At 45.8% G+C, this 27,484-nt stretch overlaps 2 protein-coding genes across 7 annotated transcripts in view; one reads left to right on the forward strand and one right to left on the reverse strand.

Moving 5' to 3' along the window:
• The first annotated feature begins 4,579 nt into the window (after window positions 1–4,579).
• Window positions 4,580–25,829, forward strand: UGP2 (UDP-glucose pyrophosphorylase 2). Its single transcript, XM_015856556.3, has 10 exons — window positions 4,580–4,998; window positions 10,269–10,396; window positions 11,134–11,241; window positions 20,686–20,871; window positions 21,469–21,602; window positions 21,873–22,170; window positions 23,155–23,352; window positions 23,526–23,768; window positions 24,247–24,351; window positions 24,710–25,829. The coding sequence occupies exons 1-10, from the start codon at window positions 4,983–4,985 to the stop codon at window positions 24,815–24,817; spliced, it is 1,524 nt and encodes a 507-aa protein (XP_015712042.1). The 5' UTR covers window positions 4,580–4,982; the 3' UTR covers window positions 24,818–25,829.
• Window positions 25,830–27,484, reverse strand: part of VPS54 (VPS54 subunit of GARP complex) — a 37,127-nt gene continuing 35,472 nt past the window's right edge. For all 6 annotated transcript variants that reach the window (XM_085542373.1, XM_015856551.3, XM_085542374.1 and 3 more), the window contains one exon: window positions 25,830–27,094. In XM_085542373.1, the coding sequence (XP_085398499.1) occupies window positions 26,989–27,094 (106 nt within the window). In that variant the 3' untranslated portion in view covers window positions 25,830–26,988. The remainder of the gene's footprint in view (window positions 27,095–27,484) is intronic.

A 27,484-nucleotide genomic window follows, 5' to 3' on the forward strand; every position in this document is an offset into this window, starting at 1 on the left:
TCATCGTGGCAGTAACCTTACACAGAGTGACCAGGGCAACAGGTATCATGACTATTGTCATATTTTTGGACCTATACTTCACCCAGAGATAAGGCTTCCCTTTGCAGCTCCCTTTCTCCACCAGGATTATTGATGTGCACACCCGACCTCTGAGTCAGGACTCCCTAGACCACAGGATCCAGCAGTTCTCATGCTGCTGGGCTCCTCTCCAGGAGGGGAGGGAGGCTCAGGGCATGAACCTGTGGTCACCCCAGGCGATGAGCATTACACCTCCCTGGCACTTTTACATCAGAAGCTGTTCTGTGGACAAGAGAAAACAATTGCTTTGAGTCATTTTAAACACACTTAGCAGATCCTTTCCTTTCTGTGTCACTGATAGAAAGGAGTTGAGCCCTTCTTTTCAGGTTTACACTGAGTTTAAAATACACCTGAAATGTAGGGAGAGCCCAGCCATGATGTGCTGGCAGACCCGGTGGGGAGTTTTACTGACTGGGTGAGGTCTTCTCTTGAGACACCCCCAGAGGAACATACAAATGGCCTCCTCAAGGCTTTATTCTACTTTGAAGGGATCGATACCAGCCAGCCCTTCAGAGAGCTGCCTGAATTGGTTACTTGTTTATTTCAGTGGAAGGCCGAGTGCTGCCTGAAGAGAACGATGTTTTCAGCACAAAAAAGGGCAGATGAGGTGGTCGATACACATACACTCTGCCCCCACTGGCTGCAGGATCCATCCCATTTGCTCCCAGAGCACTTTACATTATCCTCGGGTGCTTTAAGTCCAGGTCAGCATAAAGTGGCTTTTGTATTACCGAGTATCAGACCCAGCGATTTTGTAACTCCACTTATTGCAATCCTCATAATCAGCTTGAAGGCTCCAATTAGCTGCAGCAATGAGTCAGCCTTGTTGACAAACCTTGAAGCGAAGGGCGACATGCTAGAGCTGCTCCATTACAGGGGAGAGGCCAAGATATATTGCACCTTTCTTTTTAGGCAAGAGCCGATCGATGCAGAAATTCACTTTCTTCCCATGTTCCACTGGGTGATGAGCTGACCATATCTCATTTATTTTTTAAGCCATCCGATGTGTCCAAAAGCTGTACTCAGCCAGACAGGAGTCTCCCTAAATCAGCTTTAAAAGATCCAATTGCCGAGTGGCACAGCTGTCTGGGTGCCACCTGTTTGGCCTCAATAGAAGGCGAGTGGCAGAGAGGAGGAAGCTCTTGAAGAAGGTCATGAAGTTTGAAGGGAAGGCTGTCTAACTGGAGCTCCTTCAGTTCCCATAAGCAGCTTTCTGACTGCTTCTGCTGATGATTTTGCAGAGGTCTCTCATAAAAGCTTAAGGGAGCTTCTCAGCTAGCTTTCTAGAAGGCCAACTTTACCTTACGCTGAGATCATGAGTTGATCCCACCAAAATGGCAACCACTGTGTCCCACATTGTGGCAACCACCATGCAGGGTGCTGGGAGAGGCAAAGCAAAGTCCTCGAGGCATGGGATCCTTGCAGATCCATTGACAGGGCAGGTGACAGGGCAGGCTGTGCCCATGACATACACCTGCTGGAGCTGAGCCACCTTTGTATCTCCACCAGGTGGATAGTGAGGAGGAACAGCTGGCACCGGTCTGCAAGGAGGTGCCACCAGCAAGGACCTGGTAGTGGCACATAGAGGCAAAGCAGCATGTGCCCCGGAGACACAGCATGAGCCAGCCTAACATCTTGCACGGTCGTGCCAGATTTATGGCTTGGTTTTTTCAATCCATTGAAGAGCAGAACAGCCCTCACACCCAGCACAGCCTGACCGGCACCAGCTCATGTCTGTGCTGTCCCCCTTCCTGGCTCATTCCCCACAGCAACACATCAACTGATTGCTTCCCTTCCCAGAGGCTTCCAGCTGGCAAACTCTGCCATTTGTTGTTCCTAAGGAGCTGGTTTCCAAGGTTTTCACTGAAAACTGAAGGATTTGGCTCCTGCAAGCAGTCTGCATTCAGGGAAAGCTTTGAGCTCCTCCAACCAGTAAACCGTAACTCCTGCCAAAGCTTCTATGCTGAAGCAGAGCACCTCACATTGCCCTCGGTGAGCCTGTAAAACATCCCTGGTTGCTTCTGGGTTTCTCCAGCAAAGTTACGTAGCAGTTACATTTCATGTCATAACTCAAGGAAACAACAAATCACAGAATCACAGAATCACAGAATCACAGAATCAGAAAACAAAACATACAGAATCAGAAAAACAAAAACAAAAAGGAAGTGCTTTCGGACAGGTGGGATACGTGCCATTAAAGGACCAGCTCCAAAACACTCAGAACCCAACTGCACAGTAACAAATGCTTTTGATGCTGGTGGACCCAACACAGCAGAAGACTATATTCCAAATACCAGCTGCAAGCTCAGTGCAAGGAACCTGGCAGGAACCTGGCAGTGACCTTAGGTGTCCTTACCTTCAGCAGCATTTGCTGTCCCACTGCCAGCTGCTGCTCCATGCTGTCCAGAAGTCACACACACAAACAGATGGTTTCCAGGACTGCTCTCTGCTTTTGAAGGCAACTGCCCACTGTGCTTACCTTGATGAGGGGCCTCTGGGAGCAAAGGAGACATTGTAGTGTGCCTACCCCAGCAGTGCTGTCTCCTAGATTTTATGTGCCCCCATAACAAGAATAACACACCAAGGATGGAATAATTAACCAATGACTGAAAGGCCTCGATTTAGATTTGTGATTTTCCATTCCCAAGTTTGGCTTGTGGATGTGGATGGCTTTGGCCGGGATATGCAGAAGCAGAGGAGGCAGGGATGGACCTGCCTGGGAGAGGCTCCCCAGTGCTGAGGCCAATGAGAGGAACACAGACCTCATTTGTTCCTGGCTGGGTTTTAGCATCTCTTAGTCACACGCTGCGTTAGGCAGAAAATCACTTGGGACTGCTGCAGAACACCAAAATGTGTGCACCAGGACCATCCACCCCTGCAGAAGAGAACATTACTGTGCAGGAAGATGTTGAGTAATGGGAAAAATATGCCATCACTCTCCTCCTTCCAGGATGTGATGCCACTCAGCCCTGCTGCATCCACTCCTCCCCTCATTCTGAGTCCTACAGCCATCTCCGACTCACTACCCTTCAGCTACAAGCCTCTCCTTGAGAGACAGCTAAAAGGCCCTAATTGTGATTTACAACTCACAGACAGCTTTACAATCCAAGGAACAGCTCTGAGACAATCCATGGAGTCGCCATCAAAACCTGAGCAGTGGTGACATGTCACTGAAAGGAATGCAAGGCTCCCTGTTTGACACCAAAAGGAGATATAAGGGAAGTTCCATGTGCTGCTCCAAGTGGCTTGGGCAAGAGAAATAGTTGTTTTCTGGCATTTCACTTAGTACCGCAAAGAAAACGAAAAGCAAAGGTTCCAGCTGAATTCTTTTGTTGCTCTGTAACTAAGGAAGGGAAGCAAATATGGCATTAATTAAGAGGATTTACTGAGTGCTCTTTCTAGTGAAACAAGCTTGTTCCAGCTGAGATGGAGCAGGGAAGACTGGTGTGGGGCAGAGCTGGGTGAGGACATGGCACATGGCACACACCATGGGTCAGCAGGCACCAGGCCCCCCCAGCACCATAACCTGCTCTTGTTCCCTACAGCCCCACGAGACCAGCAACAGATTGAAGAAACAGATGAAGAAGTGGCTCACCAAGGAGAACCCATGGCAAGGTCATAACTGCTCCTTTTGTCTCACTCATCACCAGTCTACGTGCTTTTCCAGGTTCACCATGCTTCAGTGCACACATGTACAACATCTAATTACCAATTACTTGCCAGTCAAATGCCTATGGGTACATAGAGGTGTAGGTAGACACTAAGTTGTATAGGAGGGTAAAGGGATGTAGATGGGCATGGCAGTGCCCACATCCCAAGGCATGGGAGCAGTGGGATGCAGGCTGGCGTGGGGAAATGGAGATGGTTTCAAGCAAATTGGGGAACACTCAGACCCCATGACAAGCAGCTTTCTTCTTTTCCCCTTCTCCATCTCCTGTAGCTCGGCTTCCAGCCCTGAAAGGAGAAGCTGCGTGCCAAGCACATTTATCACCACATCCAAAGAGCAGCCAACACCTGATTTGCCCTTAATGACAGCGGTGGGAATGGGACTGGGGGGGCAGGGGAGGGGGAAAGGAGGGGGTGACAGTCAGGAAGGGGCTCAGCTGTCATTCACTGTAGGTCACTGAGCCAAAAATAGGCACTGAATGACGCCGGAGCTTTTGTTGGGCCTGCAAGTGAAGCTGCCCCTGCAAGTGAAGCTGCCCCTGCAGCCGCGTGTCCCAGGACAGGGGACAGCACAGTGGTGTTCCCAGCTCCTCGCACAGGCCCCGCGGTGCTGCTGTCGCTGCGCTGAGCAAACATGAAGCAATACAACACCCATATCCGCGCACTGAGCTCGTGCTCTCACACCCCGTTGCTCCCTATAACCCGCCCCTATGACCGCTCCCTAGCGCCCCCTAGCGGACACCCGCCACCGCAGCGCGCGTGCGCGCAGGCCGCGCGCGCCCCCCCCCCACCCGCGCGCGCACGCGCCCCCGCTCCGGCTCCGCCCCGTTCCCTTGTCCCCGCCCGTCCGGTGCCGGCGGTCCGGGTGTGTTCGGTGGGTTCGGCGGGGTCGGTTCCGCTCGTTCGGTTCTTAGGGGCGGGGCCCGAGGGCCGCTCGCATTGACGGGGCCATGGAGGGGCGGCAGGGCTGGGCCGGAGCGGGGAGGAGCCCGAGCGGGAGCCCCGCGAGTCGGGAGGCCCAGCCCGGGGGAGGGTTCGGGGAAGGGGTGGTGAAAGCCGGCGCCGTGCGGGCCCGCCTCTGCCCCAATGAAATTTAAATCGCTCGGGGCTGCCCGCGGGTTGTGCGGGGACGGGAGGCTGAGTCCGGGGGGGGGCCGCTGTCGGTGCCTCTCCGTTCGCAGCAGGCCGGGCGCGGCTCCCGCAGGGCTGAGTTGCGCGGTGCTCGGCCCCGAGCGAACATGTCCTTCGCCAAAGGTAAGCGGGGTTCTGCCCCGGTTCTGCAGCGCGGACGTGGTCGCAGTTTGGGCTTCCCGTATTGCGAAACGGAGGTGGATTCAGGAAGGGAAATCACGTCTGCGCTCTGAAGGCTGCCCATCCCCTCCTCGTTCCCGCTAACGGGGCGCCTCCGTGGTTTCTGGTTGCGAACCCACGCCGGCCTACGGGATGTCTTGCCGCCTGCAGAGGGTCTGCTGGGTGAAGCCGGGAGCTGGGCAGGCTGTGCGGAGCCGCTGCTGTGCCATGGATGTGCAGCGCTGGGCAGTGCTGTGCTGTATGAGCGCACCAACAGCTCGCACGCGGGGCAGGAATCGCGCTGAGATGAGATAAACCCCTGCAGACTGTGAACGTGGGACAGAAATAGGCTCGAACCGAGCTTCTTAGGGCTGTTGGCTGATCTGGGCCTCCTGCTGAAGGTACCCAGCTTGTGGAAGATGGTCGGGAAAATTTCTGCCCTGATAGGCTTTATCTGTCAGCTTTATCCCCAACAGACAGAGAAAAATAAAGGGACAGTCTCCTGGTGGGGCATTCTCCCATGGGGTCTCTCCCTTTCTTAGTCTACTGGAGTCATTCCCCTATAGGATGCCCCCCTTTATTCAGAAGCTGGAAATGCTCCTCTATCTGTTATAGGGATAAAGAGAACTGAGCAAACCTATCAGAGCAGCAGTTTTCCCAACGTCACCAAGAACCTGGAAGCTTTCTTTTAAAAAGTATTCAGCTCTGAGATTCTCTGCTGTTATCCTGAGAGACGTCGCTGGTGTCAGGTGGTATTTTTAGCCCGAGCAGCTCCACTTGAAATTGCACTGCGTAACCTCGCAGCCCTTGGTGTGTGTAGTTGGCAAGTATCAAGCGAAGGGGTGTTTGTTAGTTTTATGTGCTCCAACGTGGGTATTTATGAGGCTTTTACCCCCGTCAGGGATAAAAATTGCCTTGAACTTTGGAGCGGAGCTGGTGGAAGTTGAGGCATTCGCTCTGTACCTGCAGCCCCGAGTTCACGAGGAGAGTGCTTAAAGTTCAGCTGCGTGTTTGAACTTATGGGTCAGCTCCTGGATCTTGGTGCAAGTGGGCCGGCTCCAAGGAGATGTAAATAGTTCTCTGCTGTAGCTCATCCCACGTGCTTACTTGGATTGCAAAAGGAATTAAAACTCGTAACCTTCAGCCCAAACAGATCCTCTTATTTCCCTAGGAGGACTTGTTGCTTGACTTGTCCCGTGCTTCTCTCCTGTGTGCCTTGTTCTAAGGCAGTGAAGTCCTCCTTGGAGTGAGACAGTGGACTCTGGGGGCAGCAAAACTAAGCTTTGTTCGTTACCCTTGTTTTAATATAAAATAGGGATGGCCGAGAGGTAATACACTGCTGTTTGTTCATGTGCAGTAGAGGAAGATCTGTTTCTGATCATTCACAAAGACCCCCTTTACGGTAGCTTGATCTTTCTTCTTTTTCCCTAAATGCTGGTTATAAAGCCATGCACGACAAACATGAAAATGCCCAGCCATTCACTGTGATGTGAGGGCAGTGGCAGGTTGGCTGTGAGATAAGGGTGTGGGCAACGGGGTTTAAATGAAATCCTATAGAGGTGGCTTAACTGAGCGAGCGTTTCCTGCTGAAGGCATTAAAACTACGTGTGTGTGAAGAACACTGATACTGTAAAAGTGAGCTTTGTCCAGAACCTGAGGCCGGTGGCTGCAGAACTGCTTGGAGGAGGCGTTTATTTTCTAATATAGTTTGGAAGCTTATGATAGCTCTTCCAGCACCCCAAGCCTCCCATCTGACTTCACAGAGGCGCAGTAACTGCTTTCCATTGCAGCTTCAGAAAATGTCACTTGCTGGTAGGAAATGACTGCTTTCAGCAATGCAGTTGCACTGGCCTTTCTGTGTCATCCTTGCTATTACGGCAAAGGGGGAAATAAACCTTAATGTGGTCTGTTAAATTTAACAGTGCACTCAGTAAGTGTCGGACCCTGCACAGAAAGCCAGGCCATTATCATGTGTTTACTTTTGCTGTGCCTTCTTTTGGTCTGTTTGTGGTATTACTCAGTCTCTAAATGCTTGTTATCTGGGAGAGACAAGTCTTTTGGACACTGTGGACTAACAGGGTTCTCCTACGTACGTGGCAGCCCGGGGAAGTCTCTTGTGGCTCTGCCTTAAGCAAAACACGATCAGCAGCGCGAATGACGGTTCCTGTTGAGCACTACTGAGTTTCTGCTGGGTGTGTTGCATCATAGCGGGAGGTTCACGTGTTTTACAGGCCAATGAGCTGCTGGAAGTGGATGCCGTTGCTCTGGCTGCAGCCGTGTATTGCAGCACGCGGTTGGGAGGGTTACAGACACCTGGAAGCATCTTGTAGCTGTTGTTGTCCCAAAGTTTAAGCAGCGTTTCAATCTGTGTGGGCTCAAAGCCTGTGAGCAAAGGCACAGTGCGTGCTGAGGCGCTAAGCTGGTATAGATCTCCTTATCCTGATGTAGGAGGAGGTGAGCCTTAACGAAGAGCTCTTGTGCTTCTCTATATTCCACCTAGGAAGGGATACCTGCCAGGCTTTGAGCTGCTCGTACTGCCAAACAAAGGGCATGATTTAAAAACAGACCTATTAACTGTGCTGTTCCCCTTGCGCTTGCCTTTCCCCCCTTCATCACAGCACAGAGAGCTCCGCAGCGCTCACCCCCTTTTGTTTTCTTTTCCTTACCTGCAAAATGATGCAGCCAGGAAAATGGCTTCTGTGGCCTTTGGAGTCACTGTCACTGAATCTGAGGTTGTAGGGTATTTTCCTTAAAGAAAACATAATCACAACCATATTAAAATGAACTGCTCTTGGCTTTCTTAGGCATTCAACAGTCTTTTAACGCGTGTTCCAAACAAGAGAACTTGAAACATGGCTGCCCCTTCTAGCAGTATTTCCTGGCATCGTTGCTTGCTTCATTTGCAAAGTTTGCTCCCGTCCCTTTTTGCACTGCTGTTCACGGTGTTTCTAAATCCCAGCTCTATTTGGCAAGGCAGCACCTCTCAGTGTTACAGAGAAGTGATTGCTCGGGGGATTTGGCAGAAATTAAATTAACTGAGGTCTTTAGAGAACGTACTGGGAATGTCTTTTGAGAAGGCACTCACTTCAAATGCTTTCTTCTGGAAAATAAAGCGGAGTTATCTTCCATTTCTTTCTGTGAGGTGCTTTGGCAACGTGGACTTTGCCGTATAGTCCATTTGTGTACTTATTCTTTTTCACTTTTATGGAGCTTATCACTTTCAAAAGCAGAACAAATGCCGCAGTGATAGACGGGCTAATTCTCTGGGTTGCTTAGTAACTTGAAGTGTGTGCCATAGTGTGAAAATACTCGTATGATAAAATAAGGGAATATTTACTGGAGCAAACTGAGGATTGTGCGAAAGAGTACTGTGTAAATAATTAAACCACGGCTCTATTTGGTTGTGTGAACAGAAGGATACCCTTGGTCACAATGTTCTGTATCAAATACATACTTCAGTGAATGGCTTTTTCACTTTTCTTTCATTGCTGAAGTATGCTGATGAGTTAGGATATGAATTCTGGATTTCCGGATGCTTCTTGAGATGGATTGTTGGGGATTTTCTTTGGGTTTTGAGAGCCGTTGCTTATTGCTCCCGAGTTAAGGTCTGTTCTTCAAACTACTAGGAATGAAAGCTTTGGATTCCTGGCATGGTAATCAAATGAGATTAGGTCATGTGAATTGACTACATATATGTGGATCTCTCCAAAAGTAATGCTTCCTAGTTATTTCCGGCAAAACTACAACAGATACAAAGAGCAGAATAACACTGTTTGGTAGAAAACATTCTGGCTACAAAACACTGTTTTTTGATATACAAATCAGCTAATCACAGAATCACAGAATTATCAAGGTTGGAAAAGACCTAGAAGATCATCTAGTCCAACCATTACCAATACTTCCAGGCTAAATCATATTCCTCAGTGCCACATCCAAGCGTTTCTCAAACACTCCCATGGTCGGTGACTCCACCACCTCCCTGGGCAGTGCATTCCAATGCCTGACTACTCTTTCCGAAAAGTAATACTTCCTGATGTCCAGCCTGAATCTCCCCTGATGCAGCTTAAAACCATTTCCTCTAGTTCTATCACTAATGACACGAGAGAAGAGGCCAACCCCCAGCTCACTATAACCCCCCTTCAGGAAGTTATAGAGAGCTATAAGGTCTCCCCTGAGCCTCCTCTTCTCCAGGCTGAACAATCCCAGCTCCCTCAGCCGCTCCTCGTAAGGCCTGTGCTCCAGACCCCTCGCCAGCTTTGTAGCCCTCCTCTGAACACGTTCCAGGGCCTCAATGTCTTTCTTGCAGTGAGGGGCCCAAAACTGAACACAGTACTCAAGGTGCGGCCGCACCAATGCTGAGTACAGGGGGACAATTACCTCCCTGTTCCTGCTAGTAACACTGTTTTTGATGCAAGCCAGGATGCCGCTGGCCTTCTTGGCCACCCGGGCACACTGTCGGCTCATGTTCAGCCGAGCATCAATCAGTACCCCCAGGTCTGTTTCCTCAACACAATCCTCTAGCCACTCTGCCCCAAGCCTGTAGCGCTGCCCAGGGTTGTTGTGGCCAAAGTGCAGAACCCGGCATTTGGTCTTGTTGAACCTCATCCTGTTGGCTTTGGCCCAGCTCTCCAGCCTATCCAGATCCCTCTGCAGGGCCTCTCTACCCTCAGGCAGATTGACACTCCCTGCCAATTTGGTGTCAACCGTGAACTTACTGAGGGTGCACTCAATGCCCTCATCCTAATGCTGGTGATGGAGGGTGAGCTGACTGAGACACTCTTCATTTCCTGGTCATGGCCACCCAGAACACGTCTTTCATATTGCTGTTGCCACTGCTGAAACTCACCACCCACCTCACTGTGCTCACATCCACTGATTGGTCTCCATAACAAGCATCGATGAATGTCAGCGGGTACAATTATTTCCTCATGGAGGAAATCAGTTCCACACCTTTGTTTCACAGGCACTCCCATTTTGGACGCCATTCAGTCAGGCTGCCCCTCTGCTGCCATCTGTCACACGGCAACAAAATATAATGGGATATTGGTGGGAAGGTTCAGCCTCTTCCGCCTCTGATGTTGTGGGACAAAATAATGGACTAGGAGGCACTACTTCTGGAGCAGCCCCCATATATTTATAAAGGAAATATGAAAGCTGTCTGTAGTACAAATAGGTTAGTTTTATGTGTTCATTTACTTACTCCCTTGAACTTGTGTATTTCATTTTCACTGCAGATTTCAGCAAAGCAATGTCCCAGGCCGGCCCCTCCCAGTTCCAGGAAGTGATTCGGCAAGAGCTGGAGTACTCAATGAAAGTGGAACTTGATAAGATACTTGCGACTGCGCCCTCCAATGAGCTAGAGGTAAGAAGTCTGTTAGAGGCAGGAGACAGAGGCAAATTTTATACAGGGGGACAATGCAGAACAATGCAGTTCTTATTTATAGGATGTTCTCTAATCCCATGGAGAGTAGCGTGGCTACAGTGTCTGTAGGAGACTTTCAGTTTCATTCGAAACACGTGACAGAGTTATTACTTGGTGTTTAATCATCTTTATGTGTGCCCCGGTGGCGCAGTGGTTAAGGACGCCGCCTTGCAACACTGGGGCCCGGAGTTCGAATCCCCCCTGTGGTGCAAGTGGTAGAAGTGCCGCTCTGCTGTTACACAGAGGCTCGAATCCCGGGGGCTGGACTCGATGATCTCTAAGGTCCCTTCCAACCCGCACAAGACTATGACACTATGATACTATGATCTTTAGTTATTAAAGGTTCTCTGTAATCCGTTACAGATTATGTAGAGGAAGGGTTAGGTGTTATCTTAGAGATTGGGCCAGGTTCCTGTAGTTATAATTGTGACTGAAGACCTTCCAGCTGTCCAAGATATGTTGGGTATTTTTTTGTTTGATGTTGTTTTCTCATATTGAGCTTTAAGTGGAAAGGATCTTTTGGCACCTTTTTACTTAAAATTTAGCATGTCTGTACTTTATATGTGGATAAAACTATTCTTGTGAGCATGCTTTATGTCAGGTTTATAATAATGCTTCCATGATCTAATAGGTATGCAATAAATACCTTTGTTAACTAACGTATTTCTTCTTTGTAGCACACTAAAAAGGACCTGGAAGGATTTAAGAAGCTATTTCACAGATTCCTACAGGAGAAGGGACCATCTGTGGACTGGGGGAAGATTCAGAGACCACCAGAAGATTCTGTAAGTTGCAATTAAGTGATGGCCTGTAAGAACGTAAAGCTGATAATTGTTGCTGCTTGCAACAAATGGCTGTAGTTGCCTACAGGAGATGGAACTGCAATGGTTCTGTGGGATCATGTAGGATGACACTTGGGGTTCTAGCTGAGACAATAATTTACTGTCATATGTTGTATGTGTTCATGAACACCAGGTCCTGCTCAACATATGCATCAAGATCTCCAGTGTTACTTTGTTAACGGGGGAGCCGAGTGGACAGATGCCATCCTACCATTTGCTACCTTCTCTGGAGCAAATGGTAATTCTTGTTAAAGAGCCAGTAGGAAGGACCTTCGTTATCACCCTTTTCTCCTGCTGGTGAAGGAAGGTTGCGCGCCTCAGATGAGGCTGTTTCCAACAATCCGTTCCGCTAAATGATTTGAAAGGGACATATGGCGAGTGGGCTGGGTTATAGAGCTGGTTTAGCAACTTCTGTAATCTACAGCAGCTCAGAAGTGAGGAATCTGAAACTCGCTGTTGACTGTAAGGTTTTTTGAGTGTCATTTTACAATGCCATCTATGTTGTTATAATGGATAACCTTCCACTTGAGATGCTGCTGAGAAAGCACTAATAATGTTTTTCTGGCAGTGTTTAGTACTGAAATAAACACTTCCCATTAAGCCTAACCTCATTTTATTGATTCATCTGTGGCCCAGGGCTGTTCTTTTGACTCTTGCGTAACAAATGGTGTAGTTGTATTACAAACTCTTGCTTTTCCCAGTGTAGCAATCTTGGCATGGTGTGAGACTTCTGTGTCCTTACGCATTTGTGGTTTCCCTTTGCCTCTGCAGTGACTCAGATAGGGCTCTGTTTGCAACTGAAAGACAGGCTGTCTAGTTACTTCCAGAACAGATGCAGCACTGCTTTCTAAAGCATTGATGAATGATGCTGTTTTAGAGCAAGGATAGGGTTTTTTCCAAGGCTGAGTGTTTTCTTTTGACTTTAGAAATACGTGATGTCTGTCTCTTCCGCACTGTAAAACTGAATGAAATGTTGTTGTAGGGGGAAAAAAATCCACCTTGAATAAGAGGCCAAGGTGAGAAACTGGAGCTCTAGGTAACATGTCTTACAAGGAAGGCTGCAGAAAAGGGGCTTGCTTTTAGTCTAGGGAAGGCTGAGGCTTCAAGGAAGCGATCATGCTTAAATATGTAAAAAGGTAACTGCAATAACGAAGGGAATAAACAGTTCTCTGTGTCAAGATAAGGCTGTGGATTAAATGACAACATTTTGATGCTAACGAATGGACTGCTTTGTGGAGAGGGAGAGGGCTGTTGTCTGTTTTTGAAGTTTTGTACACTTTCATTGAAAAAAAAATCAAGTTCTTTAAAGGACTGAAAATTACTGGGTAGGATATGGGGAGCAAATGTCAAACCAGAATAGGTTGTTGGAGATTCCCAGGCAAGGCAAGCTGTTTAAAAAGGTCCAGCCTAGGGTCACAGAGGCCTGAAAGGATGACGGGATTAGAGATGGTATCTCTCTTCTTCCTTATGGCCTGTACTGGCTCATGCTCATTTCTGTTGCTCAGTTAGGAAGCAACTTTTGATTAGAAATGTGAAAATATAAAAGTATGTATATATAGTAAAGGCTTTTGCACCATCCTATTGCTTTGGTTCAGGTGAGATGCGTGCTTGTTCTTGGCAGAAATTCTGCTTCCTAGCGTAAACTCTAAATTACATAGCAGAAAATGTCCCAGAGGAAAGCTAGAGAAAAATACCCTCAAACAAACTTCCTACCCATGCTGCGTGTGAATACGTACAGACATATACACACGTTTATACATGTAAGCACACAAAAAAGCAACCAAGATTTCAACAGCTTAGCGTTCATAAATAGGTTATGGGGCACGTTGGCTTTGTCTTCTAATTTTCTGTTCCACATGAAGTATTGCTGAGATCCAGGCTGAGGAGGAAAACTGTTCCAGGATTCTGTCCAATGCCGTGACTGTGATATATGGGAGAAGAATTTCTGATCAGACTTCATGGGCTTTTCATTATCTTCATGGATAACGTTTTATCCACCGTACTTGTTCTTTGAATGTAATTTTCAGTTCTTTTGTGAAATACCGGTTGGCAAGTAAAGACTCCTGATAACAGATTGCAATGGAAGAATGGCTGTGGTTTAATATTCCCCCCATTTTTCTCCCTCGTGTTTTTAAGTATGACAACTAACAACAATGGGCAAGCAAGTTTTAGGCTTCAAATGATAAACCCATTCAGATGAACCCATTTATGTGTGTTTATACCATGTTATCTTGGTAAGCTTCGGACTTGTTTTTTTTCCTTCCAGACGCTTTCCTTCTGTATATCCAAAAGCTTACAGTAGTAGCTTGACCCATTTCTGTTACAGACTTCAGAGAAGAAAACGTGGACTTAAAGTCCTGCTTATCTAGGAGACAAAGTAAAGAACGTGAACATGTCCAGTGTAATTTAATCTTATTGATGTAGATTGCAGTGATCTGCTTGTTTGACTTGGAAGCAGTGGTAAAGCTCTGCTGGGGGCCTCAGAGGAAACTGCAGTGATCGAGTTAACCTCAGAACAGCAGTGCAGACCCTCATCCTCGATGTGAACATCTGAAGCAGTTTGAGTGTGAGCAAGCTGTATCAGGAGAAGTTTGGGCTGGATGTCAGGAAACGTTTCTTCTCTGAAGGAGTGCTGAGGCAATGGCACAGAATGCCCAGGGGGTGGTGGGGTCACCGTCCCTGGGGGTGTTCCAGAACCATTTAGATGTTGTACTCAGGGACTTGGTTTAGTAGGGGAATATTGGTGGTAGGTGGATGGCTGGACTGGATGATCTTGGAAGTCTTTTGGTGATTCTGTGATCATGAAGGAAGAGATTAAAAAAAAAATGAAGTGCTTTTAATCAAAGCTAAAACTTCTTCCTAATCCTGAAGTCTTAAGGCAGGTCTGAAGGGTTCATTTTTGCTCTCTCTAAAACTGTCCTTCCATGCTACCTTGTTTTTCTGTGACTACAATATTGACTAATATGGGTGTATTCTTTTCCTGTCTCCCCATGACGATGGCCTGATGCTCATTTTGTCTCTGGCAAACCCTCCCAAATGTCCCTGCTGTAGGAGTGTGCTTCTGAGATCTGTTAGTCACACTCCCAGTGTTGCCTCATGCGAACTGTTCCAAACATCACATCTTTGCCACTATCTGCAGAGCTGAATGGAGCTGGAGATCATCTCAGAGGAATCCCAAACCACAGTTTCAAGACTGGTTTGAAATGACTAACACTGTCATCACACATCTGTAAGCACTGCCATTCCTGCCCGGTTTTATTCCTGACGTATTTTCTCATTGGCGCTCTCTTGTCAAGTCCACTGTTCCAAACTGAGAGCAGGAACTGATTCTTATTATTCTGGAGCACTTTCTACGCTTGTGTGTATGCTTATAGGTGATGAGGCAGTTCTTTTACATATTAGAGCCTCCACATGCCTGCAAGTGCTTGGTAATAGCACCAACACCGAGCAGTCCAGATGCTGGAAGGATCCCGCTTGAATCTGAATTCCTGACATTTCTTCCTCTCTGAATTAAAGACCCTTCAAGATCCAGGGCTTCAGTTCCAAGTTGTCATTTCCAACACCCGCGCCAAAAGAAACTTTTGGCCAAAAGAAATATTTAGTAAGGCTGAGTTACGAATGTTGTGTTGAAGCCACAGCAAATGAAGTAAATCCTTGACAAGAGGGTTTGGGGTAGAATGGTTGATTTCATTGCGATCAGATTTTTGCTCTGAGCTTTCTGCATAAGCTCATTTCTAATGCAACAGTGAAGACCAAAAAGGGGTGGTTGGCATCCAGCAAATGATTTTTGAGGCAAACTGACTCTATTTTTGGATGCGAGAAGAGCACAGTGAGACTTTAAAGGCGTCTTTTTCTGCTTTTCAGCCAACACCTGAACACTGGGTGTGACTCGTGTCCTGCCCAGCCACATGTTTGAAATGCACTGGCAGTCGAGTAGGGGTGGTGTTGACCTTGGAGTGGATAGGAGATGGAACAACAGCATGTGCTCAGCACTGGATATCTCCTGTCAGTTCCTGCATTCGTGACCCCTTGTGCTGCATCAACTGACCCCGCCTTTCTGACAGATCTGTGCTTGGAACCTTTGGGATCTTTTACCTTCTGTAGTTTGTTCAGATACATCGTACACAGCTGAAATGCTGCCTCTGTCCTGCCTCTTTCATTTGTTCTCCATGTTCCCTTCAGAAAGCACAGCAGAATAAATGGACCATGGATAGAATGAACTGACTCTGAACAGATGGCATTCCTGAACCAATGTGAGAAAGGAATATCGCACTAGATAATATGCAAACAGAACTGAAGCTTTTCAACTGCTTGTTGTTGTATCCAGTTGTGTAGTATCCAGAAGATTGCCAAAGGATTCTCTTGTATATAGTTTTCCTTGTAGCTGAAAGGAAGGGGAAAAGGAAGGAGAGGGAGATGCAAAGGACTTTGTGTGGAAATCATTTTGCCTTGAATTTGTTGCATGTTCCTGTGCATGTTCCTGCTGGCCATAGTTGTTGTAAATTAGGGCTTAAGGTTTAAATCACTTCTCTGGGGGTATGGCACAACTGATGAAAATGGTAATGTTTCCAGTTGGACCTGGAATAATGGACATTATTTGTATCCTTTCTTTCTCCATCCTCCCCCAGCCTCCGGTTAGCAATAAATTTCTTGTGAAAAGGTCCAGTTCTGTTAAAGGTTCCTTTGAATTATTCTGTCCTTTTGATAAGTAGTGAGGAGATGACCAGACCCGACATGCAGATTCATTGCTATGCTCATCTCCAAGCTGTGGTTTTGCTCCAGGCATTACCAGCCAGTTCTGTCCCTCCCACCTGCTGAATGGCCTCGGAGTACATTCATGGCAGTGAGTGTGTGTGGGTGCATAATGTCAGTGCAGCAAGCAAGCATCCTGCTCTGAGCAAACAGGCATCTGTGGGAGCAGGTGAAGTCTTCTCACTTGCAATACTGTCCTGCCAGGGAACACTGAACGTGTCAAGCAGAAAATGTAGTGGATGCTGTTTTAAAAGGTCACTTTCTAATGGATATACAGCCAGGGCTGCTGCTATAGCTTTGGTTTGGATTATTGCAGTTGTGCTCATGTGCTCTGTTGCAAGAAGACAGACATCTGGAGATGCTAAGGTGTTGCTGAAGCGAGATCAGTCTGGCAAATGCCTCTAGGCTGCAGAACTGCTCGCTGATAACCAATTGCTGGAGCTGTTCTTGCTGCAGTCTTTGTGCAGTTTTGCTTGGGTCGGTTACCTCAGGAGTATGCAGGGCACGCCATGCAAGATCTCCAGGTTTGCTGAAGGCAACGTCCACATACCTGTAGTGTCTAGTGCTTATTGTCAGGTCAGCTGTAGCTGATCAGCAATCCCTTGAGGTATGATTACGTGAGTGAGAACATTATTACTTCTATCAGGAAGCTTTGCCATCCAAGCTTCCTGTTCAGTCAACTGGACAATCCAGCCTTTCTGCGCAGATGGGAAAGGTATGGCATGTATAATGTGTTCTCACTTCCTCCTTCCCTAAGTAGCTGACTTTTCTACTCCTCATTTAGTCACCTCTTAATATTTACAAGAGACTCTTTGTTTCAGAGCACATACAGGCATGTATATGATAAGCCATGTATGTTCTGTTTGTTTTCTTTCCTTAAACGCTGGTCTCCTGATTCTCTGCATCTCACTTTCTGGAAGAAATGAGCCTCTCGGCTAAGTTATAAATAAAACAACTCTGGAGACTTGAAAGCTTTCTCTGTCTTAAATTAACTGAGTAACTCTATTGCTGGTCATACGTTTTCCTGCTGAAGGGTTGTAGTGTTCCTCTGTAAAATTAAGTGCCTGTGCAGGCAATCTGAAACCGTCCTGTTTCAGTCTGGTAAATGTGGGTATTTAGGAAGTGGCTTTGACATGGTGTTTGTCCAGGTTGTCACAGCTGCCCTGACTTAGTAACCTCCTCATCCTGGTGTTCTTTGGGCAGTTGTGGCTTATGCAAGTGGCAGAACTATGACAGAAGCCAGGATAGATGCAAGTGACAAGAATCAGTGGCTTAGTAACCCTTGGACTGCATGGGTACAGCTGAGGGCTATGGAGAACAAGTGCCCCTTGTAGAGGAGGAGGAAAAATATTTGAGGCCGCCTAGAGAGATGCAGACTCCTGCTGCAGGCGGGTAGGTCCAGTTTCTCACTTTGCAGCTCGCCTTCTGTAGTAGCTGCTGTGGTCAGTCCGCCTTCTGTTGTCCTCCTTCTCTTCCAGCACATGCAGAGTGAAGCAGGACAAGCTGTTTCAAAGCAGTGCAACCTGCTTCATTCTTTCAGCAAGCAGGAGACGCTGGAGCTCACATCCTGTGCATGTTGGAGGCAGGCAATGCGCTACTGCAAAAACAGGCAATTTCATAGTTCAAGGCATTTCCCTGTGTAACACTGCAATGTCACGTACTGTTGTTCATTTACCAGAAGTACAAAGTTCAGGTAGGCTATTCTTTGAAATAGTTTGTGGAGGTATTATTTTTTAGGCTTCGATCAAGTTTCTGAATAAAAAAGGGAAACAAAAAGAGCATAATTCTTTTCAGCACATTTACCTGCTGGATCTAACAACATTCTCTAAGAGAGCCTCTTTAGAGCCTTGCCTTCAAGGTATCTGAAACCAGAGGGGCTCACAGTCAGCAAGCAGTGCCTGCTCCCCAGGGTGCAGTATTGTGGTGTAGGGGTGTGGGACAGGCTGGGCTGGGGGATGTGATCGCCACCTCCTCACCACAGCCCTCCTGGAGCCCCTTCTAGGGAAGCCAGATGCTGGGACTGCCTGTCATGGGGCTTTTAGTTGCAGCTGATTTGCTCTGGAGCCACGTTAGGCTGCTCCCAATTTTGCTTATCCATCTCTTAAGCCTTTGCTGAAGTAGGACTGTGGAAGTGCTTCCAGAATCCTGCTGTGAAATTTAAAATGCGAAGAGGAATGTTTTGATAAGACTTAGCGGCTTTACATTGGTGTACTGGCGTTTTATTTCTTGTTATTTCAGGTCTTTTGCCCCCATGCCCTAGAACTCCATTCATTTCGAAGCTGTCACCTTATCTTCCACCTTCCTCCCACTTATCAGTCTCAGCTGTCTCTTTCCTTACTTATTACAACCTTCTGCCTTCCCTGGATGATGCAACTGAGCATAATTTATAACCTGGAGGCAGAAGGCTGTGCCAGAGTTTGGGTTGCAAATAGGTTGCAGCCAGCTTAGAGGTCAGAACCAGCAAATAAATGTAGGGGAGGGCATGGGCAGCACTGTTGGCTGAGGAGAGGAAAGCAAAGCAAACAGGGACGAGTGTTTCCCTTCTACTAACAGTCTGTCTTGCCTTGCCTGTATCTCATGGAGCAATACATGGTACAATCCTATTAGCAGCAGACACTGTGACTGTCTGGGAAGATACGTTTGTGATTGGAACGGTTGTTTCATTCCTAGATGTTACCAAATAATTAATCTTCCCTTTGTTTTTCCTTTTTGCCTAAAATAGACTCAGTCACACCCTCACACGAGGAAGCTGGAAAGACTTACTCTACTGCTTCACTAGAGGAGCAGTCAGACTAACATACCTTCCAGCTGCGTGGATGATACATGTTAGGATCTTGCATAAACTATTGGCAGTGAATTGTGAAGTTCTCACTTGAAGCTGCACGTTAAAAAGCCTGACAGTTTTAAAGTAAGGGATCTTGGAGAGCTGTTTTATACAAGATAGTTAATAAGGAAGGAGCCCATTGTCGGTTCTTCATTTGAGGTAGCAGCCATCAATCGTTTTGATGTAGGATCACTGTAGACATGCATTGCTGCTTTAGTGTTGTGGGATTTCCTAATCTTATGATATAGAGTCAAAACTTAAGCTGTCAAACTGCTGGGACCCCCTGAAAGCACTGCTTGAAAACCACCCCTCATAGATACGTGTATTTACTAAGGTAAATCGGTAGGGATGAAACCTGTGGCTGTCCTAAGGTCAGTGCTGAACTTAATGATTTGGCTGACAAATTTCCCCTCATCCCTTGTTGATGCACATAAATCTTTCTGTCAGACCTGTCTGAAATGGCATTTTTTATTACCGCTATCATCTGCGGATTAAATGGAAACTGACATGCCAACATCACCTGCTTTGTTTCATCAGTTAATTCCTTTCTCTAGGGAGAACTTGGATGCTCGTAGGTGACTGCAGCAGTGATAGTGTTACTGCTTGCTGCCCCAGCCATGAGGATGCTGCCTTTCCCTTCTGGCTAGTCTGCTGAAAGGGTGAAATAAAAACTCTGTAACCACCATGTCTGCTACTGTGATGTACTGGAAGGTGGAGGCTTCAGTGCATATGATTTCCCTTTTCACAATTAACCCTTACAAGCAAAATCACCCTCACCTTGAATGCACTGATAACTTAAAAGCATGGGATAGTTTGAGCCTTACTCATAAGGCTCCTCACCTTATTCATAAGGTGCTGTCTCAAGGTTTTTTAGCATAGGGAACCTCTATTGCTTTGAACCACAGGTTAGTACAATGAGTTCAAACTTACCGGTAGGTTGCACAACTTCTCCTCTTTAGTCCTCACCTCCGAGTAGGAAATGCAGTTCTTGCTCCATTGCAACATGAATTTCCATTGGATCCCCAGCCTGACTTGCCCCAAGCTAATGCAGACTTCCGAAGACTGCTAAGCACGTGTTTGTCTTTGGTAATCAGCTGTGGATTTTACACATCCCTTATCAGCACAGAAATGATTTGTTGCTGCTAGAAATACATACAGCATTGAAGCACAAGGGCTTTTCTTCCACAGAAAATCTCTAGAAGGGCAGGTTTAAAAACTGATTGTATTGACTTTGCTTTAACAGTGTTGGCATGGTACTTATCCTTGCATTATTAGCTGCGTTTCCTTGACTTAGGTGGTTTGGATTAGGAGAGAAGCAGTGCCTAATGAAAGGCATGCTGGCTTTCATTACAAGCCTGATTTTGCTCTCCATCTGTCACCCCAAAAGCAGCCCATTCTCTGCTTTTAAACTTGCAGGATATAGCTATCAGCAAGGCAGGAGCTGGTAAACACATCTTGAAGATACCAGGATGAGAAGAACTAAGAACTTCCTGTCTTCTATTTGGAGACATGAATGATGATATCAGGCTATTAAGTGGAGTAATAGTTGGCTTAGACTGAGTCAAAGAACCAGCCTTTTGCCAAGAGCATTGCCTCTGAAAACCTTAGTGCAACGTATCAAAAATGCTGTGGTTTTATGCTGCTTGAGGATGGAAAGCTGGGACAAGTGTGCAAAGCAACTTAAATTGCATCAGGCTGAAGGAGGACATCTTAATAGGGAAGGGTTAGATGTTAGCAAATGTTAAGATTTGAAGTTTCTAGGAGAGAGTGATTTCATTACTGACTTTAAATTAACAAATTATTTTCTACAGATCCAGCCCTACGAGAAGATAAAGGCCAGAGGACTGCCCGATAACATCGCTTCTGTCTTGAACAAGCTGGTAGTTGTGAAACTAAATGGCGGTTTGGGCACAAGCATGGGCTGTAAAGGCCCCAAAAGTCTTATTGGGGTGCGGAATGAGAACACCTTCCTGGATCTGACGGTTCAGCAGATTGAGGTAATTTTTAATATGCTTTGAGTATTGGTGTGTGTGCTTCAAGAGATCTGTGTGCTCGAGTCCAACTTAGAGCTGGAATTCCTGCTGATACAGAAACCTTTCCTGTGACAAATCTGGTCTCAGTTGAACACAGTTGAACACCCAGTAAGTGGTCATGCTTTCCCTTTCTGAGGTAAGGGAGAGTTGCCAGAAAGACTCCAAACTGTTTGTTGTGCAGAACAGTTTTTGCAGCCTCACAGACTGTAACGACTGGGGGGAAAGCGAACCTTTCATAACCAACAGTTGGCTGAAATTTAGATCAGTCATTTTGCAGTGCTCTTGAAACCTGGAATCGTCATGCAGATTTGAAAACTAAGATCAATTATATGTTAATTAACATGGGCATTACCTTACGTGCTTCACTACTTACAAGGTTTTGTTTTCCTTCACTTGATTTATTAACATATTCGATTAGTGTAAGAGTATCCCTCTTTTATCTCATAGTTAGGCAATGCAGACTGGAATTAATAGGCCCGTTTCCTTTTTCCACCAGTCCTTAGGTGTCAGGAGTTAAAGCTAAACGTTCATGCTGAATTTACCATTTCTTTCCGATCTCAGCACTTAAACAAAACCTACAACACCGATGTTCCTCTTGTTCTCATGAATTCCTTCAACACGGATGAAGACACAAAGAAAATCTTGCAGAAATACAGTCAAAGCCGATTGAAAATATATACCTTTAATCAAAGCAGGTATGAACAACTTTTCTACTTGAGTGAAAGGGAACGCTAGTTTGCATTTCCTCATATTCCAAACAGTTCCTAGTTCTGCAATTTCCTTGCTGTAGCTCAGCATTTGGATTAGTCTTTCAGTTTAGAACAGTTACTTAAACTAACCTTGAACGCGTGGAGTCAGAACTGTATGAAGAAGCCCACACAGTTGCAGGTTAACTTCTGTATTTTTGTTTTATTTTGTGCTGTTCCGGCATTGGTGGGGCCTTAACAAAAATGTTGTCTTCCCAGGTATCCCAGAATTAACAAGGAAACTCTGCTGCCAATAGCCAAGGATGTATCTTACTCAGGAGAGAACACGGAGTGCTGGTATCCCCCAGGCCACGGAGACATCTATGGCAGTTTCTATAACTCTGGTCTGCTGGATAACCTTATTGCAGAGGGGAAGGAATATATTTTTGTATCCAATATAGATAACTTGGGTGCTACTGTGGACCTTTATATTCTGAATCATCTTATGAACCCACCCAATGGAAAACGCTGTGAATTTGTCATGGAAGTCACCAACAAAACCAGGGCAGATGTGAAGGTAAATGCAGGTAGTTGTGTGGCACGTCTGAATGCCTTCATGTTGCTGCGAATGGAAGCCTCTTGTCTCTTCCCTATGCGTGAATTCAGACGTGCATTAAATCTTCTTACAGCTATTTCAGACACCTTTTAACACATCAGCTGTGGTCTAATATAAGTGGCACACAATCAGCAAGTTTATAAAGTTTTAATTAAAGGAACAAAGTGGATCCAGGTTCTGGACACCAGCAGACAGTGACAGCTTGAACTTGGCTGGTTACTGAAGGCGATTTCCACACGATATGGGTCATAACCTCTATTCCTTCTCAAAACTGTCAGAAGTTTGGGGATGGTAATAGCAGAGCACCGAGGACCAGGATACAGCAGTTGTATTGCTACTGACTGAAAACTATAAGCTCCTTAAGCAGCTGTAAGTGCGTGCATTATGCAACTCAGCTTGTCATGGCTGCAAATCCGCTCCTGCCCCAGCCACTTGACTTTGCACAAAGTGCAGGTTTGACACCTTGTCCGCTGTTTAGGCTGTTTATCGGGTATTCCCAGCTGACAGTAATTTGTCACATAACAGAACTCTGTGTGATTTTTCTCCCTGTTCATTATTAGCCATCCATGGAGAGTCCAGGTTACTGAAGTACCACTTGTCTCTTTAGTAAATTCTAGCACAGGACAACTAATTGGGTCATTGAAATGTTGCTCCATAATGTTGCAAACTGGTATCAGAGGTGTTTTTTTTGACAAAAACAGCATTTGCAAAAGATTCCCAACAACTTTCATTAACAGAAGTAACTGTTCTGGTGCTCTGAAATGTGATCATTTGACAGCTGTAATTTCAACTTGCTCTATAATTAGTAACCCAGTGAACACAAGTTTTCACCAAGGCTCAACTTTAAATGGCACCAAAGCAGTGCATGTGTTTGGGGGCGGGGGGATGGTTTCTCTGCTCACATCTCATGCACAGGACCTAAAGCTGCTTCTTTAACCCCTGCAGGGTGGGACGCTCACGCAATATGAAAACAAACTGAGACTGGTGGAGATAGCTCAGGTCCCAAAAGCACACGTGGATGAGTTCAAGTCCGTCTCAAAATTCAAAATATTCAATACGAACAATCTGTGGATTGCTCTGTCTGCCATTAAAAGGCTGCAAGAGAAAAACGCTATTGACATGGAGATCATTGTTAACCCAAAGGTAATCAGCTGGGAACGGTTCAGAGCAAACAGAAGAAGTATTTGTTCCTGTGTAACTAAACAAGGGCTGCTGCCTTCAAGAAGGAGCTGGTCTGCTGGTACACGCAGAACTGTGAGCTAAGCTGTGCTGGTTGTCATCGAGTACCTTGTGTTTACACGAGTTTTCTCTTCCAGACCCTGGATGGAGGCTTGAATGTTATCCAGCTGGAGACTGCAGTTGGTGCTGCTATTAAGAGTTTTGAGAACTCTCTGGGAATAAACGTACCTCGTAGTCGTTTTCTGCCTGTTAAGACCACGTCTGATCTCCTGCTTGTGATGTCTAATTTGTATAGTCTTAATGCTGGATCTCTAACAATGAGCGAGAAGCGTGAATTTCCAACTGTTCCTCTCGTCAAACTGGGAAGTTCTTTCACAAAGGTAAACTCCTATACTTAGGTTTTCTTTTCTCTCTTTGTATAAAAGTAGTCCATAGCAACAAATCCATTGAAAGTAGTTTACTTTACCTCACACCCTTGTCCAGCCTGACCCAGAATGCCTTCAAGCACAGGGCATCGCCCACCTCTGGGCACCCTGTGAGCCTCGCCATCGTTATTGTAAAAAACCTTCCTTTTATCCAATCTAAATCCTCCCCTCTTTCAGTTACAAACCATTTCCCCTTGTTCTGTCACAACAGACCCTGCTGAAGAGTTCGTCCCCTTCCTTCTTACAGCCCCCTCTTTAGATACTGCAAGGCTGCTCTCAGGTCTCTGTGGAGTCTCCTCCATGCTGTCACATGTAGATTTGTCAGATGTAGGCTCCAGAAGCAGACTTGAATTGAGTTCTGAGGGAGCTCCCATGCTTGTCTTAGTCCTCAAACAGATGCAGAACAGTCAGTATTCTTTCCTTTCCCCCAAAGGTTCAGGATTACCTGCGGAGGTTTGAAAGTATTCCAGATATGCTGGAACTGGATCACCTTACAGTTTCAGGCGATGTTACATTTGGGAAGAATGTTTCATTAAAGGTGAGTACCACCTTACCTCCTCAGTTGGCTTAAGGTCTGCGGGCCCACGCTCCTCAGTTTGGGATTCTTGCTTTCTTGACGCTAACCCATTTAGTTTCTTTCTCAATGCTCCTTCAGGATTTGAGGCACTTATGTTTATTTGCCTTGTAGCTGTGGTGGTGAGCAGTGTTACCAGCTAACATGGTAACATTCTCGCACCTAAAAGCAAGCAGGCGTGATGCAAGCACACACAGCAAGGCTCTGTCTGCTTTACAGCTGAAACTTACATTGATCCTCCAAACACCACTTAATGTTGACTTGGAATGAGCTAATCTATAGCAGTGTTTCTAAACGCTTGCTTTCCTCTCTGTGAATCCAGGGAACAGTTATCATCATTGCAAATCACGGTGACAGAATTGACATCCCAGCTGGAGCTGTACTAGAGAACAAAATTGTATCAGGCAATCTTCGGATCTTGGACCACTGAGCCAATGGAATGGCACGGCCGGTTCTGCAGACTGCTGTGCTAAGCAGCCTCATCACGGAAGAATATTTAAGCATTAGAAATAAGTACACAGAGGGCCTCCACTTTGTCATCTTCACAGAACCCTGCAGTATTAATTTTAAGTTAATTTCTCTCGTTTATGTTTTTAAGCAGATACGTAGCGCAGTGGATGTGCATAAGTGATCTTTCAGACCTTAAAGAGATTCTGTAACTCAGTTAATATAACCTTGAAGTGCAATACTGTTTGTCTTGAGGTAAGATGGACAGACCTACTTTGTTAAGAGGCTTGCCTCTAACACGTAGTTGTTTTGACTTGCTTGTAAGTGCAGAAAAAAGCTGTGAAGCAATACATGTGGGACATGGTTAGCTACTCACACAGCTTTTTCTTTTCTAGTGAAGTGTAAACAGCAGGCACAGTTGAAAAACCAAAAGTTTCAGTACTGCTAAATGTGCTGTTAAAAACCCCGTAGTTCATGTGCTCACAAATATCCCAACCTTTAACCCTAACCCCCCCCCCCCCACAGTTGACCAGTGGGATTCCTATCACAGTCATACTGTATGTCCCCATTCTAGGCAAGGCTGTCAGTACCTCCATTCTGTATCATGAAAGAGTGGGCATCCTGATGTACCAAACTCACCCAAAGAACCTAATACTTGAGAAAAATGCCTCAGCATCCACCTGTGGTGTTTGCTCTTCACATCCCATTTAAGACTGGATCTCCCATTCAATACCTTGATCCACAGTCTGCCCTCTTTCCAATAAATAACTATAGTCACCATGATGCAATCTGTGTTCACATCATCACAGCCACTTCATTATGTTCATTATTTTCTCTCGCCTCATTTCTAAATTTTTAAAGCAGTTGAAATCCCTCTTCTGACCGCTATTGATTTCTTAATGTTTCTCTTGTAATGACATGCAGACAATTTATTTTATAAGCTTAGTGATAACACTGGTATGTATCATTAAAGAAGTTGGTCTTTAAAAAACAAATGTGATTTTATACCTTTATTTTTGACTGACAATTGAATGACATCTGTTAGGCTAACAGATAAGCATGCCTGCCTCAAGAAACCGTAGGCACACACACACACTGTAAGACAATTCCATCATACATCATCATCACAGGGTTAGGCACTCAGACCGTTCAGGTAAAGAGGTGTGAGGTGAAATACACAGGCACTTTTACTTTGTACTGGCAGCATCCAGTCTTAAAAGGTAGTATAAAAAAAAAAAAAACAACCAAACCTCTTGCACCTTCCTTAAGGGTACAACCTTTTATGAGCAGCCTAAAAACTTTAAAACGCTTCCTGCCCCGTTTTCTGTGTCCTCCTCTGTCTCTATACAGCTGTTTTTATCTTTTAAAGGGGGGAGCAATGAGCTGAATAGTGAAAAACTCACTGTACTTACCCTAGTGTAAGTGGCAGTGCCCAGCCAGCCTTTGGGTAGCTGCAGGAAGCCATCTGCACATCAGCCTTTTTACTTCCTTCAGGTTCCAATCAATGCACCACAGATCCATCCTGCAGTGATGGCTTCGGTCAATGGGCCCACTTTTAGAAAGTCTCCTCTTGAGCCGGCAGTGTGAAGCTCAGCTGTGAGAAATACCCTGACACAGGACTGCTCCCTAACAACTCTGAATCCTATATGCAAGCAAAAGACATTTATTCATATAAAGTAGTTCTGTAAAAAAATAGATTTTGGAACAGTATAGTTTTATAGAGAAAAAAAATTTTCTACAGAGTTCCAACTGCGAGATTTTCTTATGTTGTACCATCATTAAATAAGGTGGGACACCATGTGAATTCCATTGCACTAGAAGAAATGCAAAGCATCTTTTTAATATAAAGATATACAGAGCATTCTAGACAACTACAGCTGTGTTACAGCTATGTGTTCTTTTGGATTTGGTCCAAAGAAACCTGAGTCTGTTTCCAGAGAGAACGAAAAACATTGCACAGACAGCTGATCACTTGTTTCTTGCTGAAGGACACCGAGAGATCACTCCCTGCAGATCCCTCTGAGCCTCATTTCCCCAGCTATCAATAGTGTCCTTTTTTGGACTCTGTTCTTCAGTATTCATCTCACAGTCGTCATGCTTCTTAGAAGAAAGTCGGTCTGTTGTCAGAGCCAAGCGACTGCTCCCGGGGGATTATCACCTCTTCTGCTCCCAAATTTCAGCCATGTTTAGGTCTAAGTTGTTAAGGCCTTTCAGAGCTTGAAGGTTCCCAGTGTAGAAAGCTACATCTGACGTAACCAGTCTGCATTGAAACGTGCACCAAGGTTAGCAGCTGAGCTTAACGAATCTACCACCAGTTTTCAGAAAGACAACCAGAGGTTGTTTATAAATCAGGCAAAAAGTTACAATAATACACCTTTAAATACTTTGCTTGCATTAATCACGTTAAGTATCAGTTCAAAACTCAATGCTCTGGAAAAGGTTTATTTTGCAAGAGCAAAAGCGTACAACTTACAATTACTGCCTGATATAAAAGTTGGTTGTTAGGGAAGGCAGATAAAACAGCAAGTTACAATAATTCAGCAGGAAGTGATAGAAACACAGCCACGGTATTCTGATTGGAAAGCAGCAGCAAGTAGGAATAAAAGTTGCATTTCATAGCGAAGAATTAACCAAGATGAACAGTGCTCAA

Source organism: Coturnix japonica, chromosome 3 (assembly GCF_054131305.1).
Source record: "Coturnix japonica strain WE chromosome 3, WE-NBRP24, whole genome shotgun sequence".
NCBI classification, from domain to species: Eukaryota; Metazoa; Chordata; class Aves; order Galliformes; family Phasianidae; genus Coturnix; species Coturnix japonica.

Bases quoted from the DNA above. Each gene is read 5' to 3' on its own strand.
- UGP2 (XM_015856556.3), top strand. The intron at 10,397-11,133 runs GTAAGAAGTCTG...TCTTCTTTGTAG, and splicing joins CGCCCTCCAATGAGCTAGAG to CACACTAAAAAGGACCTGGA. The intron at 23,353-23,525 runs GTAATCAGCTGG...TTTCTCTTCCAG, and splicing joins AGATCATTGTTAACCCAAAG to ACCCTGGATGGAGGCTTGAA.